This window comes from Pempheris klunzingeri, chromosome 14 (assembly GCF_042242105.1).
Source record: "Pempheris klunzingeri isolate RE-2024b chromosome 14, fPemKlu1.hap1, whole genome shotgun sequence".
Lineage (NCBI taxonomy): Eukaryota > Metazoa > Chordata > Actinopteri > Acropomatiformes > Pempheridae > Pempheris > Pempheris klunzingeri.
In genome coordinates this window covers 13,591,611-13,610,420 of record NC_092025.1, presented here as the reverse complement: position 1 = coordinate 13,610,420, position 18,810 = coordinate 13,591,611, and the positions used below count along the sequence as shown (strand labels likewise).

The 18,810-nt window shown below is 39.3% G+C and overlaps 1 protein-coding gene across 1 annotated transcript; it reads left to right on the top strand.

Annotated features, from left to right (window-relative positions):
* Positions 1 to 827: 827 nt before the first annotated feature.
* On the top strand, positions 828 to 11,011 carry ufm1 (ubiquitin-fold modifier 1). Its single transcript, XM_070843690.1, has 6 exons — positions 828 to 878; positions 982 to 1,038; positions 3,561 to 3,618; positions 6,184 to 6,223; positions 7,546 to 7,578; positions 9,863 to 11,011. Coding segments are annotated over exons 1-6 (264 nt in total). The 5' UTR covers positions 828 to 876; the 3' UTR covers positions 9,937 to 11,011.
* The last annotated feature ends 7,799 nt before the right edge of the window (positions 11,012 to 18,810 follow it).

Below are 18,810 nucleotides of genomic sequence, written 5' to 3'. Positions count from 1 at the left end.
ATTCAAGAGGCATGTTTTTGTTGTACACAGTCAAATTATGCATTTTCTTAGTGTTTTAACCATCCTTCCAAAGCAAGCTAAACATCAGGAATGTTGGTACATTTTTTTGTGAAAGTTTCATTATTGTTAGACAACATAAAGCACAGACTGCATTCTTGTGCTGCCTGCAGCACTGATATCTGGCAGCCAGAAATACACACACCATTGTGTGTATTCTCAAAACTAAACCTGGAAGACAAACAATATCTAGTACACTGTGAAAAAACATGTCATGGAGACGCTTCCGTTTTACACCATGGTACATCAATTAACAAAACGCGCACTCAGAGACTTGCAGCAAAATGTTTGTTCAAAATAAAACACACATGGCCCATTCGCACTGACTGCCATCTCCAGCTAATTTCAAATCTCTGCAAGCAGAATTTCACAATTCACTGGGGATATTTTGATAACAGAGGCAGTTTGAAGCGACATACATGGGTAGGGGAAACAAAAACAAAGCAACTTTTCTGTTACGAAAACATAAAAAGGTGACTTTACCTGACAGAGGAGTGCCATGTGTCCAACTCAATTAGAATCACGCGCCCAAGAAAATTTCAGTGCGCCTTTTGTTGTCGTTTACGGCAAACGTTAGTCGTTTGGTAAGAATGCCTGTTTAATATTGGCACAAATTATACCTTAAATTTTTAGCACAACACATCATTTTTAGCGCAAAAAATCAGCATATAAACAAAATACTAAAATAACCCCAGAAACCAGCAAACATACATAGAAATGTGTCACAGATGGCGGAAGATGGATGACGTGTATGTATGGGTCCATCGGACTTCCGGGTGTGTACAAACAGATTGTAGACGGAGTTGTCTCGCTCTAAAGATGTGAGTTTCTGTCTATTTCTTGTGTAATTTGTCCCTCAACTTATGTCGTATTTATTTGCCAGCATCGTGGAGCTAATAAGGATCATTTCTTCTGCTTTATTAGGTCTAAAGTAACGTTTAAAATCACCCTGACGTCGGACCCTCGGCTGCCGTACAAAGTGTGAGTACACTGACAGCTCAGCAGTCACAGCTTTAACGTTACATTCCGCTACATCTCTGTTTTTTAACACATTTAAGTCACAATTTCATCTCGCCGCTATTTGATGCAGTTGCTGTCGTCGTGGAAAGCTGTGCTCATGTTTTTCAACCTGAGCTTCACAAAATGTGGTCAGTGAGAAAACATCTGTTAGTGTGAAGCTGAGATTCACATGCTGACACTGAATCAGACCCGCTAACAGCACCGACCGAAGCAGGAACAACATCAGAGCGTGTTGTGACGTCTATTATTAATGAAATGCTCCTGACTAAATAATGCTACTTTGTCGTTTAGCTCAAATATCTGTGTGACGACTTTGAGACAAAGCCACCGCCTATAAATAACCTATATGAAAGTATGAATTAACATCACTGTAGGGAGATCTCCTCTGATCAGCACAGAGATGACAGATAATAATCACATCATCAATGGCTAAATGTACCATGCACTTTGTAAACTTACACTCCTAGACAGACTCTGAGCAGTTTTAGTCCTACAAGATCAGTCTGTATGTAGGATCCTTCATTTCTAGGTGTGCCACTTTGTGTCCTCTTCTTAGATAATGTGCTCTTGAGGCTTAATTTTTCACACATCACATTCATGTAAGTGGCACACTGGGCCACACTTGGTTTCCAGCCTAGTTGTGGCATCGCGAAATCATCTTCCTACCTGCATGTTTTAAACTCAGATTTTAGGTGAGCACAGAAATGTTGTTGCAAATTTTGCACATACTTCATGCTGGTCAAACAACACATCTTTGAATGGATGGTGATTTTATCCAGTTACTGTAAAACAAAATGACATTGTTTTTTAGAGTTTCAATTGTGGTCTTTTCACTCCAGATAAAGTTATTTTACTTTGAAGTGCATATAAATCGGTCGCAGGGGGGCTTGAGCCAATCCGAGCTGACATTTGGCGAGAGGCAGGGAATAGAAAGAAGTGTTAAAGTATTTCCTTTCCACTTTACTGCTAGTTAGAGCAGTGTGTATATGATCATAGGGAAACAAGCACCTGTTCAGTGCTCATCTTTTGCGCAATTCACACACCAAACTTCCTTAAAATATTTGGCAATTTAAATGTGAACTGGCAACTTGCTTATTGGCAGAAGTTCTTCTTGATCTCTTGGAGCCCCAGAAGGGATTCACTATGCAAACTGTTCTTGAAACAATTGTGGCTTTGCAGTAATCTGTCCAATACTGTTTCCCATTGTGTTTTTAGTGGAGGATGATTGTGGAACTCAACTAATTCCAAATGTGTATTTATGTAGATAATCCATAGATATCCATATATTATAGTTTCTATTGATTGTCTACAGTCTACACTGTGCGTTTGATTCAAGGAATATTGTGAGTTGTATTTAATGATGTGTGTAGCTCACATCATAACACAGACTTTTAAGTTTTGATTACATTTTTAATAACTCATTTTTGAGGTTTCCCTTTTTTAAGGATATATAATATCCATGTAATGTAAGTGTGATGTACTGTGATACATTACAAAAATAATTTTTGTTATGGAATGCAACAGATATTCATATCAAGAGTGTTGAAAATCAGACACAGAATATCAAATCAACTTTTAAAGGTCTTTTTTTCTACACAGCTTTTTTTTTGGTTTTGAATTGGTCAAATTTCCCAGCAGCGCTTCAAGTTGAATTTTGATTTGAGAAATAGTAAATGTCTGCAAAATACGAAGCCATGCGGACAATTCTAGTCCACGCTGCAGCTGTTAATGTCTTAGCGTAAGCAGAGAGATACTAATTGTAGCTAATGAAGCATCGTATCAATTCTGCCAGAGGACTGAACTGGAGCACACCACCGATCTGTTCAGATTATTCGTATAATTACCGGTCATTCAAACAAGTTAAGAGAATATGGTGGTCTGTCTAATCTGACAAGCTTTCACTCTCACCCACTGTTTTGCTCCTCTCTCGGCCACTTGCTGCTGCTGCTGACTATGTCGATCGATTTTGCCCTCCACCGCTTCAGCTCTGTCTGTATGACCTTATTAGGAGATTATATCTCTGGCTTTGTGGTTTAAAAAAATATCCCATATCTCTGCAAAATATGTCTGTTGGTCTGTGTTTTGCGTAGCCCTTAGAGGGTTCTCCACTCCCTGCTGAAAACTGCACTGCAGGATTCATTGGAGAAGCATCCAACTGGAAGTGTATAACTATTCATGCCATAAATAGTTTTATATCATCTGACAGAAGTAATGTTACACTCAATTGAGCCCTCTCTGGAAATTTTTCCTTTTGTTCTCCTCTCCATGGAAGTCAAAGTTAATGGTCAGCTACACAATTGCTCTTCTGGAGTTGACGATGTTTAAGTGGCTCTCTTACACCGCTAAAGCAGCCCAGGTACTTGGCGATCAAAGCTCAGGCTGAGAGAAATGATATTTAACTATGTGGCATTCCTGCTTTCATGTATTAAAGATGAAACCTGGTAAATAAAGGCTGATTTTATGGGTTTTTTGTTTTTTTACAGACTCAGTGTCCCAGAGAGCACACCGTTCACAGCAGTCTTGAAGTTTGCAGCTGAGGAGGTAAGCTTATTGTCTCCGCCTTACTTTAAATATGTAGCCACACGTGTAGGATAAATATGTTTGAGATCATTTTCAAACACTGTCACTATTTCACAGTTTATCCCCCTCAGCATAGTACATATCTAGGTCACAATTCTTTGGGTTTTCTTTTTTTTATTTCTTTTCCAACTTTTTTTTTTACTCATTTATTTATTATTTAACAGAGATTTATATAACCGAGTCATTAGCATTGACGCAGCTTCACGACACGGCTCACATTTGTCACTTAAAAGGGGAAACCTCAGACAAAATACTTGTATACTGTACGGATGAAGGACCTCTTAGGATAGAAGCCTTTACCTCTGCGGAAGTTATGTATACCAAAAGATGTACATATGTCTGTGTATACTGTTCTTACATGTACGTGCACATATATGCGTCCTTTAACAAGGTCACAACTCTCTAAAATGGAACAAATGGATCCTTATAAAAAAAAGTTTGTTTATATATGTGTGATGATTTGAGAAAGTTTCAGCCAATCAATCAATATTTAGTTTTTTGGTTTGCTTTAAACTCTCAGATCTCGATGTTCGTAATGGCCTTAAAAAACAAAAACTCAGTCAAGCTCTACAGACAGTATGCGTTTCAACCTCGTCTTTTCAGTCATGCATCTGATGGAACTAATTTGCTAATGTTTTCACTGATGCAGCTGTCCTGTCCACACAGACCATATAATGCCTCACATGTCACACACACTTTACACACACCACCGTGACCCAAAGCCTCTTTTTAGGCTTTAAGTCTATTTTCTTCCATTTCATGCACATAAACACACAGCTGGACTGCGGCTGAGCGCAGACTGATGGAGGACTGGAGCTGCCGCTGCTGCTGGGGTGCTAATGTGCTGCATTTAAAATGTGTAGGTCGGGTGTTAATTTACTTCTATTATAAACCACCATACTGACAGACCATAATGCTCTCATTTGGCTTTTCATAGTAAAGTTTTGACTGGTCCATTAAGCCAACAGAAACAGCCCACTTAGTTGGATAATGCTTCATCATTTATCAAAAGGGAAAATAGTTTGAAATTAGACTGTTTTACACCACATCAGTCTGGGAATACTTATTTTCAGAAGCTCACCAAAGTGCTTCACATTTGAACTAGTACCAGTACCTGGAAATTGATACCGTTAACTTTTTTTCTGTATTTCATTCTCTCTGTAATAACAAAGAAATAATTTCAGTTGTAAAAAATTCTCAAACTGTTCAAACTTCTCAATTTGAACATTCTTATTTATTTAGAACATTTTGCACACTGCACAAAATAAAAACCCTCCCCACCTCTCCCTCCCCTCCCAAACACATCCCTGCAACCTCCAGACTGTCACCGTCTGTCACCGTAGCGTGAGAATGCTGTCGAGTGTGTCTAGGAGGAAGCACATGTTATATCTTTCTCAAGATATAGGAGTTGTCTGTTTCATGTTTTGAAAAGTTTCACCACACTTACAACGGCTTTCAGCTCCCCTCCGTCATGACCGTGTTGGACTGTAACAAGCAGCCTGAGAAATTTGCACCGATTGACGTAATGGGAAACGGTACTCTGTTGTACCGATGTAATTTGGTCAGTACCCTTAAGAGCACAATACAAAACCGTAGAATTAAGTGTGATTATCCAGTGCTAATTTTAACCTATGGCAGACGTGTGTTTTAAACCTGATTGTTATGACAGTGGCTGATGTGTTGGGCAAAGACGGAGAGATCAGAAAATACATTTACAGTGGGTGATTCAGACTCATACTTTTTTTTTTGGAATTGGCATTTTTACCATAATCCTTTATAGTTAAGACAATAAAAGTGTATCATCCAATTTATTTATCCAGTTTTATGCTTCATGAAACAAAGCTCAACAGTGATTCCTTCCTGATCCAAACTGTGGGCTGCTACCTGGCAGTAGTTTGGTGAGCAGCACTTTGCTAACCTTATCTCCCCAGTGACAGCCTGCTCCCTCCACTCTTTCACTGCAAATCTCTCCAGCCCACATCCTCCTCCCTGAAGTAGGACATGTATTGTGACCATGCTGAGTGATTTTCTTCCAGAAATCCAAGCATGGCTATCTTTCCCTCAGGCTCTCTCCTAACTGTTTGTATGAGCGTGAGTGTGTGTGTGTGTGTGTGTGTGTGTGTGTGTGTGTGTGTGTGTGTGCGTGTGTGTGTGTGCATGATCTGACACACATGTTGTGTTGTCAGACAAAAGACTGAGGACAAAACACACAACACAGCATATTCTTTTTGCCTGTTTCACCAACTTTGTTTCTGAAGACATCATAACCACGGCTCCTATTTTGAAGTTGTCACACAGTGAATCTCAGCGCGCTGACTCACTAGATGTAGCTTTCGTTCTTGATGATTTATTCACACTGCGTCTTCAGACCAAGCGGAATTGGGTTGCAATGTGCACCTTATAATTTAACCAAAATATTTTAGTACTGCTGAAATGTTTTGACATGTCAAATGGTATCTGTCCTCTGTTGTGCATTTCACTAATGGAGATCTGAGTGTGATTAGTTTTCTCTGCTTCATTTAACAGTTCAAAGTGCCATCAGCAACCAGTGCAATAATAACAAATGGTGAGTTTTGAGAAAAGATCTTTTGTCTAATGATTTTGCCTCTTTCTAAGTGTCAAAAGGGACCAATCGTTTTACACCAAGAAACTGTGCGTTTTGGCGTAGATGTTCAGCCCAGCTTCAAAACTTCAACAACAAGCTGTGAGGGGGTGACAGAGCTCAAACTCTGAGGGCCTTTGAACTGCAGAGTGATGCTGGAAATGAGCTGACGAATGAAATGCTGTCAGGCCAACTAATGATATATCATAACGATCAGTGAAAGCTCCACAAGCAAACCCACAAACAACTGAAAGTCAAAAGGATTTATTTGATGTGCACAGTAAGTCACAGAAATGTATGATAGTGTTTTTTCAAATTGAGATTTGAGAAATAAACCTCGGGTGTTTCAGAAATTCCCAGTGATGTTTCGGTTTTATTTATCATAAAGGGTTTTCATGGCAGATCTTTCTCGTTATGTGTACATTATCAGACATAAGGTTCCTTTTGATGCAAGCTTAAAGAGAAGACATGCAGAACAAACAAAATGGTTATTAAAGAAGCAAGATATTGCAATTGAGAAGTCGTATCTTATTTGAATAGAATAGAATAGAATTCCCTAATTATTCAGTTGAAAGGTGATAATTTGATTTGATTATTGAAGGACTGTAATCCTATCGGGAAAAAGACTGCATCAATTATCCAACAGATACACGTCCCTCAATAAGCTGAGCCTAAAAATGTGGGAAAAAAATGGCAACACTTGTAACCACGGTTACAGTAATCACCAGAACAAATTACAGTAAATGGTTAAGGGTAACATATAATTAAAGGAAAATTGTCAGCTCATTCATTGTTTCCCAGCAATTAAACCGTGTCACCCCACATAAACACTGACGATGTTTTTCTTTACCTCTGCTCTGCCCCGACAGTTTCGGACAAATGAAAATGAAATGTAGAGAAAGCGATGTGGCCGATGCATTTCCTCAGACAATGTTCTGCAGCTTAGTCATGAAAAATGTGGCAATTTTATGGGGCTGTGGGAAAGAATCGGACATATGAGCGTTGCCAAATAACACTGAAATGAGATTTGTATGAAATGGCTGAGATATGACAGCCATGTTAAATATGAGTGTTGGTCTTATCAGTGCAAAATTGTTGGCTGATCTGTTGTTATTCTAGATAGAATTGCCCGCTGCCGAGGCACGCTCTCATTTTTGTTGACTAGTGCAACATCATTACAGATAAACTGGTGATATTGTAAATAATTTTTTTTTCATTGCTGCGCTGTTCATTTGCATGACAATCTTTTCACATACACTGTGTTGTTTACTCTTTCATGGTCGCAGACGGAATAGGAATCAACCCTGCCCAGACAGCGGGTAAGTTGTTACGTTGTTTTGGAGCCCGTCCGACAATCTTTTTTTTTTCTTTCTTTTTTTAAAAAGCAGCTTTTTCCTCAGAAAAAAAACCATTTTTCTTATATTCCCACAAAAGCCTTTCTCGATGAAGATGTTTTTCCTTCAAGTCAAATGTATTTGGGTGCTTAGAAGCATAGTCGGGGCTTTCTCTCAAACACTTTGCCACTTGTCAATGCGCTTTCATCAAAGCATTATTAACCTAAGGCATTAATGCAGAACTTGAATAAATCATGTTTCATAACACAATGCCACCAGCATTACCAAAGTGCATTAATAGTCTAAAAGATTAATATGACAAAAGCTCCAGAGGCAGTGACTTCTGTGGGTGGTTCCACATAGAAGGCAAAGAAATTTAAGGCTTAACGTGAAAAGCCTTACTTGAGGTAATGTAACAAATCGATCTGGGATCAAGCAGTTCCAGCTGATATAAGCAGGATTATTTAAATTAGTTTTGAACTGTCAAGCAAATTGGTGTGATGGCGTCAAGCAGGGAACATTGACTCAGATTGTAAAGGAGATAAATGTATGATAAATACACAAGAAATGCTCTGAAGAAAAACAGTTACACTAACCTCACCAGCATGGGAGAGATCTGTAATATGCACTAACTCAGAGCCCTGAATTGTCGAGCAAAGTTGAAATTCCATTTTCTTTTAGGAGATTTGAGGAGTCCATGCCCATTTTTCTGTCTTGGGTTTAAAAATCTTTATTTGAACAATAACTAAACCCAGGCTGTCCTTATCCTAAAGGTGATGTAATATTGTACCATAACGCAAGGTTCTTCTTCATCTTAGCTCAACATCTAGTCACTGTTATATTGGTAATGAATGTCTTCATAACTGCAAACTATGTAAAGTGTTCATCCCACAGAGGTCACTGCTAAAAAATTATAATTGTAAATAAAATGACTTGTGAACAGTGTTGTTGTTAGAGAATGGCTGCAATAGTTAAACAGAAGTTTAGGCAAGCCTTGTATGAACAAATACTTTTCCATAAAAACAAATTCCCTAAAAGTAAATTACTGAAATAATCCAAACTTAACCATCATCTCTGTATTAGAGCAGGCCTCATACTTGTTTGCATGGAAATGGTGTTTACTGATTCATGAATATAGAGGCAGGGCCCCCGAAAGGCAGCATGTAATGTTAAATTCAGTTTAAAAAGTGACTTCTGACTTGAGGCGAACTAGATGCACCAAGCTGTTTAGTCACAACTCACTTGGCTTTAGATTCCTGCATTGTTGCCGAGCCCCGGTGAATCACTTTTCCTCAGCCTCCGTGGTGTTTCCTGAGGTTCATACTTAATGTGTAGCCCGTCTCTCTTTATGTAAGTCATCATCCTCAACAACGACGGGTAACGGATGACTGGGTTTTCTGCATAGAGGAGGATGAGGTAATGCCTGCTTTGACTGAAGGCAAGATTGGGTTATTTCTGCCAAGAAAGGAAAAGAGCGGTGGGCATCCACAACAGCTTTTTATATGCGCAACGTTCATGCTGTGTGCTGCCAAGAATAGCCTCAGTTCAGACACCTCTGTCAGATTGCCTTTTTTCACCCACTGCACTGCCACTCCACCACATGTTCCCGGAATTGAGTACATGGTGGAAATTGATCAGATGCAATTTTTTAAAAATCTCTTTCCCTTCACACGTCTTGAGAAGGACAATATTCTACATTTTCTGTGTCAACAGTGCACCCACACTGATGGCTCTGGGAATGAGTTTTCCCCATGTGATGTCAGCATGATTGCTGGTTGAACGAACAAATTAATGAACGGAATTGCTATCTGTGGTTCCATAATGCTGTATCATAAATTATTCAGATGCACTGTCTTCGCTGGCTAATATCCACCTGGTTTCCGAGTAAATGGCGACTGCATAAGGGCTAAAAATTATGTCAGGAAATTACTTTATCCTCCAGATTAGGCATCTCTCTGACCTTGTTTTGAAATCTTAACAGTTAATCCGAATGTCTGTGCAACTTTGTAATCGAATCTTTAGGTTTTGATGAGAGATTGCATTGACCTTTTAGCTTTATTTTGATTATTTATTTTTTATCCAATTTTGGACAAACCATCTTTTCTGAGAGTAGAAATCGCGCCTCTTTTGGAAGAAAGCTCAAGTGTCTCTCCAAGCTAGTGAATAGACATGTTTGCAGTGTATCATCTTTACTGACAGTGAAAGCCCTTATTAAAGAGCACAGATTATAAATTGTGATCTTTATGTGGTGCTCTGCCCTGTGTTGCAGGGAACGTGTTTCTAAAACATGGCTCAGAGCTTCGCATCATTCCCAGAGACAGAGTGGGAGGACAAGGAGACTGATGCTGCTTTTCCTCGTTGATGGCATAATGACTCACCCGGCAGAATCATATAACACTTGAGGCCCAGGAAACACCCCAGTGTGTGTCATATTTATTTTCTGGGCCACAACTGACAGTGACTCACACGAGAATATGTATATTTAAACTTGATGATGACATGCACACACACTTGCATGCCTCCTGCTTCTTCATTCTTCAGTCAAGTTTTTTTTTTTTTTTTTCTGTAAGTGTAGTTTCATCAGAGGACTGGAGTGACATCAAGAGTAAGCAGAGACACTGAGTAATTAATATACACAAACACAGCAGTTGCACCCTGGGAAAAAAATTTAGCTTAGACTAACAAACAACCAAGTCATCAGCTATAGCTTTTGTATCTTTGTAAATTACAATAAACAATCAGTATGAGTAACAACACATGTCTTGTTTTGCAATGTTTATTTTTGTCTGTATTGGCATTGTGACTATGGTAATATAAGAGGTAAACTTTTTTTTTTTTTTTTTGAAAATATGTGTACAACATGCTTTTATGGACCATTTAATGGATGTTACATTAAGTAGCTTTCTATATGAAGGTAAACTGTCCACTTAAGATATTCGTTTCTTTTATGTCAGGCTGTTGTCAGACACGTAGTCCTCAAACAGAAGAAAAATAAACTTGCATCATGCATCTGTACTGAACTTGTATTGTGGATCCGCTCCTTCCAAACTTTAAAGGGATATATTTACAGATAGTAAATAGTTTTTGCTAATGTTAAGGAAATGTGATCTGTCAAACTGACCCGTGGATCTTTGCTGCCCTCTGTCAGGAAACATTTTAACATCAGTTTGTATGCACCCGAACGCCTTATCTCTCTGTTTCAGTGTGCCACCTTTACACAACAGATATAAAAAGATGAAACTTCAGTTATATAAACTTTGATATGCATTTCTAGTCTAATTGGGAGCTGCGGAACAGGTGGTGAGAAAACAAGGCGGCAATTCAAAAAGATTAGATAAAAATGCAGAAGCCCCAGAAGGTGTCACAATAGCAATCTCTGAAGGGAAGTTCATTCAACACCACAAACACCGCTTTTCATCTGGGAATAAAAAAAAAAAAAAAAAAAAAAATGCGTGAAGTGTTTGATTGAAGTGTTTTTGTAATGTGTCTTTCGGTCTGGCAGAGTGTGCTGACAATCTGAAGAATCAGCCAATAGAAAATGTTCCATCAAATTAAGTCTCCAGATTACTCTCATTCACAACAAAATCATAACCAATAAGTAGACCAGGAGTTCCTTCTGATATGTGCTTTATTGTTTCTCTGACTGATTAATGAGGGAAAGCAGTTTATTATCCTCTTCACATTAATCATTACCATCTGAAAAGGTCTGACTCATTTATTCCTGAATTGGTTCTCCTTCTCCAGCCAGGAAAAACAAATGCAAAATAAATGCATACTTTGTGAAAGAAAAATAGGCTGGAGAGAATAATGGAGCGTGCATGCTGTAATACACGAGAGAAAAGACACCGTTGTGCCTCACCATCCATTAGGATGCAGACTCAAATGGAGGGGGGGGGGGGGGGGGACAGGGCCCTTCTGCCATCACAAATTGATTTTCTCATTTATTTTAATCAAAGTCATTGCAGGGCACATTCACCAAAAATGTACTTCTAAGAAGGGAAAAGACCACGTGCCTTGGATGTGGCAGATGTTATCTATCACAGCATTGTAATCTTGGTTTAAAAGTGATCAATTACTGTAGCGATTTGCAAAATAAGATTTATTTACAAGCATCGTGTATACCTGGTCAGTCTAAGTCTTAAAAATCTTTTTTTTTTTTTTTTTTTAAAGATATAGTGGAGAATGGTTGTTTTCAGACCAGCATAAATATTTGAAATTGCACATGCTGGAAAAAGTACAAGAAAAAAAAAGATTCATTTAAAAGTAAGAAATCAGCTCATTTCATCACATCCTCTGATTTTGTGCTCTTTTAGCCGTGAAATTAAAATTTCACACTTAAACAAAACGAGCGCTACGATTTAATCTTCATGAGCAATGAGGTAGAAAGATGCTTCATAATCACATTTCAGGTTGAGCTGTCAGTCCTGAGCCGAGCGGAGGATGAACTGCTGCGCTGATAGACCTGTGGCTCAAAGTGTCGCCAAGAGGACATCCTGACAGGGATTCAAATTCCTTATGATCTACCACTGTAGCAGCAGCAAAAACCGTTCCAAGCTTCTGCGGCATGGCTCACAGGAAACGTATTATGCTGGCAGCTACCTGCAAGACAAATGCAGGCTCTGCCGAGGCACAAATCCTGCAGGTGTGAGTCACATTATGGTTTGGCTGAGAGGCTCTGCATGCAATTGTGAGAGTCCTTTACTTGAGATGAGGCAATTCGCAGAGAAAATCAGGAGGGGATGTTTGTGTAGATGCGAGTTGATTCAACAGATGGGATGACAAATGGAGGAAAAGAGATGCTTTAGTAGATGGTCAGCTGGGACTGGGATGCCCTTCACTGCTCTCACCCTCTCTTGTGTTTGTCTACATAATCCGACACCAGCTTGCCCTTGCAGTGAGGTAGTGTGGGTGGTAGGACGTACCTGTGCACCAGGGTGAATTCATACATATGAAAAAGTAAGAACCACAGCAGCAACATATTACAGCTCTTGAGCATCACATTTTGAACTGCTCTGCTGTTATTGCGGTTTAAACCACTAGACCACTTTTTGCAACTCCTGCTCAAATTGTGGCTTAATTCAAAGTGACTCTTGTCTCAGAGGAACATACAGTTTTTGACACCTCAATATTAGTTTCATTGTGATTCACAGTGACAGTAAAGAAGAGAAAGAAGTTTGCGATTGATTAAACACACACAAAGAAAGTTACAATCCATTTGCTGATCCACTTTGCTGTTACTGTGGGACTTAATTTATTACTCAAAATTCACAAAGAGCAAACTTGCCACATGTATTGATTGATTTGCCTTGCAATCAAACTCAGTCCACTCACGGCTCGTGATCTGAGAATTGTTTGAAGCAGCAACAGTTTTTTTTTTTGTTTTATCCCTTCAGTTTGAAGATGGCAGACATGCAGAGAACCAGGACGCTGACAAGAGAATGACAGAGTATTGACTGAGCGCAGCAGCTGTACACGAAGCTGTGTGTGCGCGTGTAGGAGGAGGTAGAGGAATCAAGGCCCACTTGCTATAAAGTAGTTTTTCCCCAATCCTTTGTGCCCCCACTGCTTTATAAATGACATGTTGAACGTGCTCCTTGGCCTCCCATTAAAGGCAGTCAATCTAAAATGAGATCTGGTGGTCGTCCACAGATGCAGCACAGATAAGAGCAGCGCTGCAGCTGCAGGTCAGTGAAGCAGATAAAGGAATAGGGAACCAGGGGAATGGAAACAGCCCCCCTCTGACAGCTCATCCAGCTCATTTTCACTTTATTCTCACACATCTGTCACTCAAACACACGCAGCACGTGTATCTGCAGGTGTGTGCAGTGTCCCAGATGAGCTGGAACCTCATTGACCACATGCGCGCAGCCAGGTGGTATCATACCCCGAGGAAACTGATAAATGTACAATTTAAATAAAAGCCTTGCGAGGCTTATTAAATCTACAAAAGCCTTGAGGCTTTTAAGATTTGAAGATTATTCGGAGGAGGTCTGGCTGTAGTCTTCAAAGATAAACTAAAGTGCAGCCCCATTGTCATGAGTGATCTGTTTTTAGAGTTGTGAGAGTCTAATGTTTAAAATAAATTGTGCCTCATCCCTACTTTGCCCTCTCATTTATCACCTACCAAAAATGAATTACAGAATTTCTATCTTTCATTGTTCTCAATTATAATAGATTATGTTAAATGTTATTGGTGGTGACTTTAATGTCCGTATAGATGACACCTCAAATCACACTTCTTACAAGCTGACTCAGCACATTAAAGGCCCAACTCACAGTCGTGGCCACACATCATACTTAGTGTTAACTCTGAGGCCAAATGTAAATAATCTTTTCCTTCAGATACTTTCCAGTGTCAGATCATATGTTATGATCTGATTTGACACTGTGATTCAGAGTGTAGAGACAAATTACAAAAAGAGGGTGCGTTTTCAAACTCCTTTAAATCTCATTTATCCTTCTGTCATTGTGCCATGTGCAATCTGAAATATTCAGATATATATGACCTCACAAATGCTTTTCATAAGATGTGCCCGTCCATCGTGGACAAGGTGGCTCATCTAAAAGCTCAGATAAAATCAACTATGAGAGCATCTAATTGGACATGTGAACTCTTAATGATTGATAGTGGACTTTACTTGATTTCCACTTTCTGTCACAAAAGACAGTGAAAGGACTTTTCACTGTTAATCTCTGCTAATTATAATCCTTGTCTTTATTCACTGCCACAGCAGAACATGAAAAGTTCCTTACTTTCTTTAATAATAAGATAAATACCACCTGAACACATATAACTCCTCCTGCAACATCAGTGAACATCCCTGGCCATTACTTTGACTTATCGAATCTGACGCCCTTCTTGGCGTGACAATTAATGGCTAATTACTGTCTGCAGATTCTGCACACAGCTCTGCCTCAGTGCTGTTGGATTTAAGTACACCCTTTGACACCGCAGAGCACAGCATTGCCATTGAGAGACTGAGGAAATGGGCAGGAATCACTTGAGTTACACTGGAGTGTGTTTTCTTTGTCTCCATCCAAGATTTTTTTCTTCTTCAACAGCTATCATCACCTGTGGACTGTCTCATTCTGGGACCAATGTTATTCTCACTGTGCACTGCTGCCTCTTGGCAGAGATGGGCACATATACATCAGAAAGCATCTTGTTAGAAATGTACAAATACTTGCTCATGATAAGATTTATTATAATTATTATTATTATTTGAATGACCTAATTCTGCCCCCTTCTGTCTTAGAATTAGAATGACAGCTGGAGGAAAATTATTAAGAAGGAGCCCATACGTCGTTCGATTGCTGTGATTTATGCTCTTGAATCTCTTCCTCTGCAGAACACCAACTAATTAATCTCGATGGAGGGTAGATATTTTCGCACAAAGCATATTTAGATATGCTTCATCTTTCCTTAATTCACCAGTGAGGGGGAAACACTCCACAAATCTCTGCCAAGAGGAGGATTCTTTTTTATCGTACGTCTGAGCATCTGATATCCTTCAGGCTAAAGTGACATAGATAATGTGGCTTAAAAGCAGGGTTGCTCTTGGTTATTAAATATTAAAATACACCCAAACCCCTGGTTTTATCATTCTCAGTACATATTCAATACAAGTACACATTCTTTACAGTTTTCTGTCTTTTGAAAGAAAAGATGCTCAAAGTTAGGGTCTGCAACTTATTTTAGATGCACTTTTTTGTTATATTGGGTGAAATAGTGCAACATTGTTTGAGGTGTCTGTGGCTGTCACAGGGCTGTATATGTACCCATTGCACATGAGCAGAGTCTTCCAGAGAGCTTGTTGTACGAGAATGGCAGAAAAAGTGTGGCCGAAATTCAAGTTACGGGTCAGCGAGTTTAGAGTTAGAAGCATGAAGCACACACCCGCTGAGCCGAAGAGCAAGAGAGAGTCTCTGCTGACCAGACAGTCATTTAGTGAACTAACAGCACAAAACAGCCTCTGAGCCTCATGAACAGATGCTATGATATAAAGGTAACTCTAAGTTTGTGACGGCTGCTTTTTTGTGTTTATATTTATATGATAACAGAATTTGTTTGACTGAAAAACTAAGCGAGGCTGTCAGTCAGCGGTTGAGTACAGAACAAATGATGTTCCTGGCAGCGACCAGTCTTCTCATCACTGTCGGTGGACTCGTCCTCCAGCAGTAATGTTTGTCGGGCAACGCGCTCATGTGTTGTGGGGGAGTGTCTTTGGAGGAAAGCCTGAAGGGAGGGGTGGGATATTTTTGATTGGATACTTTGCAAAAATCTACCTGCTCTATAAATCAGCTAGTTTCTCCACCATTGCAGACTCTGCCTTTAATAATTAGGTCTGTTATTATTTCTATGTAATATTTAGCATGACATTTGCAGTTTTCTTCTCAAAGGAGTTAACCTGTCAACATTTGTAAAACATCTTCGTAGCAGAAAGGCCCACACACATGCTCCTCAGGTGCAAAATGGTCCATTTACTTCATATCCAAATCTTCTTTCCGCCTCTCTCCCCCTTTGCCATTGCTCCGTAAAATTAATTTAGAATCAATTGTTGAATTCAAATTAAATTTAAGATGAATGTCACCTCGTAGATATGAAATAAATCAGTCCTTAATCCATTTGAAGAGCCTCTTCTAGTTTTTCTTCTTTATGTTATAGGACTGTTCACCTCGACTACCAGCGCCTGGTGGTCTTCTTGGTAAGCTTGGACTCAAAAGCACAAACCATCATTGTACAGGTGGTGTGTGTCATTCTATGACAACGCTGTTCCAGCTGTGTATAATCATACATGCCTATGTGATTGAACTTGTGAACTTATTCAGCTCGAGGAATAAGCCACACTGACATATTGTATGATAATAGTGTACATTAGCTAACATTTACCAGTAAGCCAAATAGCCTAAGGTTACTGTGTACTGTAGAGAACATTAACATGAAGGGCTAATCTATTAGATGCACTGTATAAATTACAACCAGTGTGAATGATTACGATTGTGATTTCACAGCAACTGCTTTTTTTTAATGCTGGAAAAAAGAAACGGTACAAGTTTTAAAACAATTCTAAAGTTGCTTCACCAAACAGTTTTTCTCTTTGAGTCAAGTGGTCTCCTAAATCTGTTGAGGCAGTCCTACAGCTAATCTTTTATAATCCCTTCTTTCTTTCTATCTCTTCTCTCTCTGCACCGACTTTCTGTAGCAATGTGTTTAAAGGGCTTGTGGGAGTATTAATAAATCGCTTGGAGAGTGTATTTTAAGGACACAACATCCAAAGGGTGAGTTTAGCTTGTTTGTGCCACAGCCACGAAGCTTGGTCAGAACAGAGGGAGCAGAGTCTTAGCCAGTCTGCTTTTCCAACAGCAGCTCATTCTGTCTCAGTGATAACATGCTGTGTGTGCACACAGAGTGCAAAACACTGTAGAGCTTCAGAACTACCTCCTGTCTCTGTCTTGTTTTGCTGTTTTTATGCCATGCTAGCAGTGTGAGTGCACGGATGGCAATGTCAGTCTGTCAGCCCTCCACTTTGGTCCCGTCTGAAATATTCAACAACTACTGGATGCATTGTTCATTCACGGTCCCCAGACAATGAAACCTACTGGCTTTGGTCATCTCTTCTAGTGCCACCAGCAGGTAAAGAATTGTGGTTATTTTGAAACATCTCAATAACCGTTGGATGGATTGCAGTGGTATTTCCCTCAGGATTGATTGTGGTCAAAATATGTTGTTTTTGACCTAATACCTGTTCAACTAATGACATTCCCATTAACTTCAGCTGTAATTAATATTAGGATGCTGACATGCTAAAATGACTCAGACGCATAGACTGTATATAATATTTCATACAGCTCATTATGAATGATTATTATAATAGCCATTTGTAATCTCTTAAGAGTCAGATAATCAGATCTGAATCTAAATATTACCCTCTGTAACCTAAAGCTTGTACGTTACTTATACCAGTGGTTTTGGGGGGCTGGCACAGCCTCAAACAGACAGCATTAACATCAAAATTAGGAGATGGGAACTTATCCAGGGACTGAATGTGTGTTCCTCCAGTGGGAGCCAAAGTGTCTATCTAAAAGTATTACTAGAAAATTAACTTTAGCAAGTTATGAATTATTCTTTTAAAACTTGTTTGTTGCAAGCGTTTATCAATAAACATGAAGGTCTGTTTACTCTCTCTGAGTATTATTCAGCCTGTGTCCTCCATGGATCTGGAGGGAGATATCTAAAGTTTGAGAGTGAAACCTAATGGTGTCACCAGCCTCGCCTTATCTCAGCCTCGGCTTGAGAGTTACTTTTTTTAATACAAAGTCAGTACAGTCTTTAAAAAAAAAGGTATTTAGGAGACAGGGAGGGTCTAATGAAATTGCATTATGGAGGTTGTATGATTTAGTATTTTCATTGTTTGACTCATAGAGGTTCAAAAGTCAGATATCCCTGCTTCTTTTGCTTCACCATTTTTAATCTAAATCTGTGAATCCCACAACTTCATAGAAGTGCAATGCTAAATGACAGAGTATTTGTCATTTTTAACAGGCCAAATCCTGCTTTCACTCATTAATGCCCCTGGTTTGGTACCTTTTCATCTGTTTTGTAAATGCAGACTAGTTATATCAAGTGTGTGTGTGTGTGTGTGTGTGTGTGTGTGTGTGTGTGTATGTGTGTGTGTGTGTGTCTTCAGCAGGTGTTAGTGGGCAAGCAACAGCTCATTGGCTGAGGAAAGAACAAAGCCGGAGTAAAAGGAAAGGGTGTCATACAGAGGGCTGTTAACCTTGAAACCAGCTGCACTATTTGTGATTGGTGTATGCTAAGATGATTATATTTTGTCTGCTTTATGTGAATTCTGAAAATAATTCCATATTAACTGTTGCATCTTCTATATAGCCTATTTTTTGTTAGTTTGAAATTGGTTTGCTATCTCAAATATGTGCACTGAGGGGTCAAGAATAACTCCCAGGCTAAAAGGAGTCAAACATCTGGTCAGGCGTCACCTTGTCGCTCATATCTGTGTAGCTTATGTTGTCACTTATGTACATACCTCTGCGATTTAGGTGACAGGAGTCCGTAGGGACTTGTTTCGCATAGAGCCATACAAAGCCATACGCATTCTTTCCAGCTAATGCTGACTCACATGCAAATACACAAACATCTGCACATTTCCAAGACACACATATTTCCACACATCTCCTCTATACACCAGCTTGGTTTCC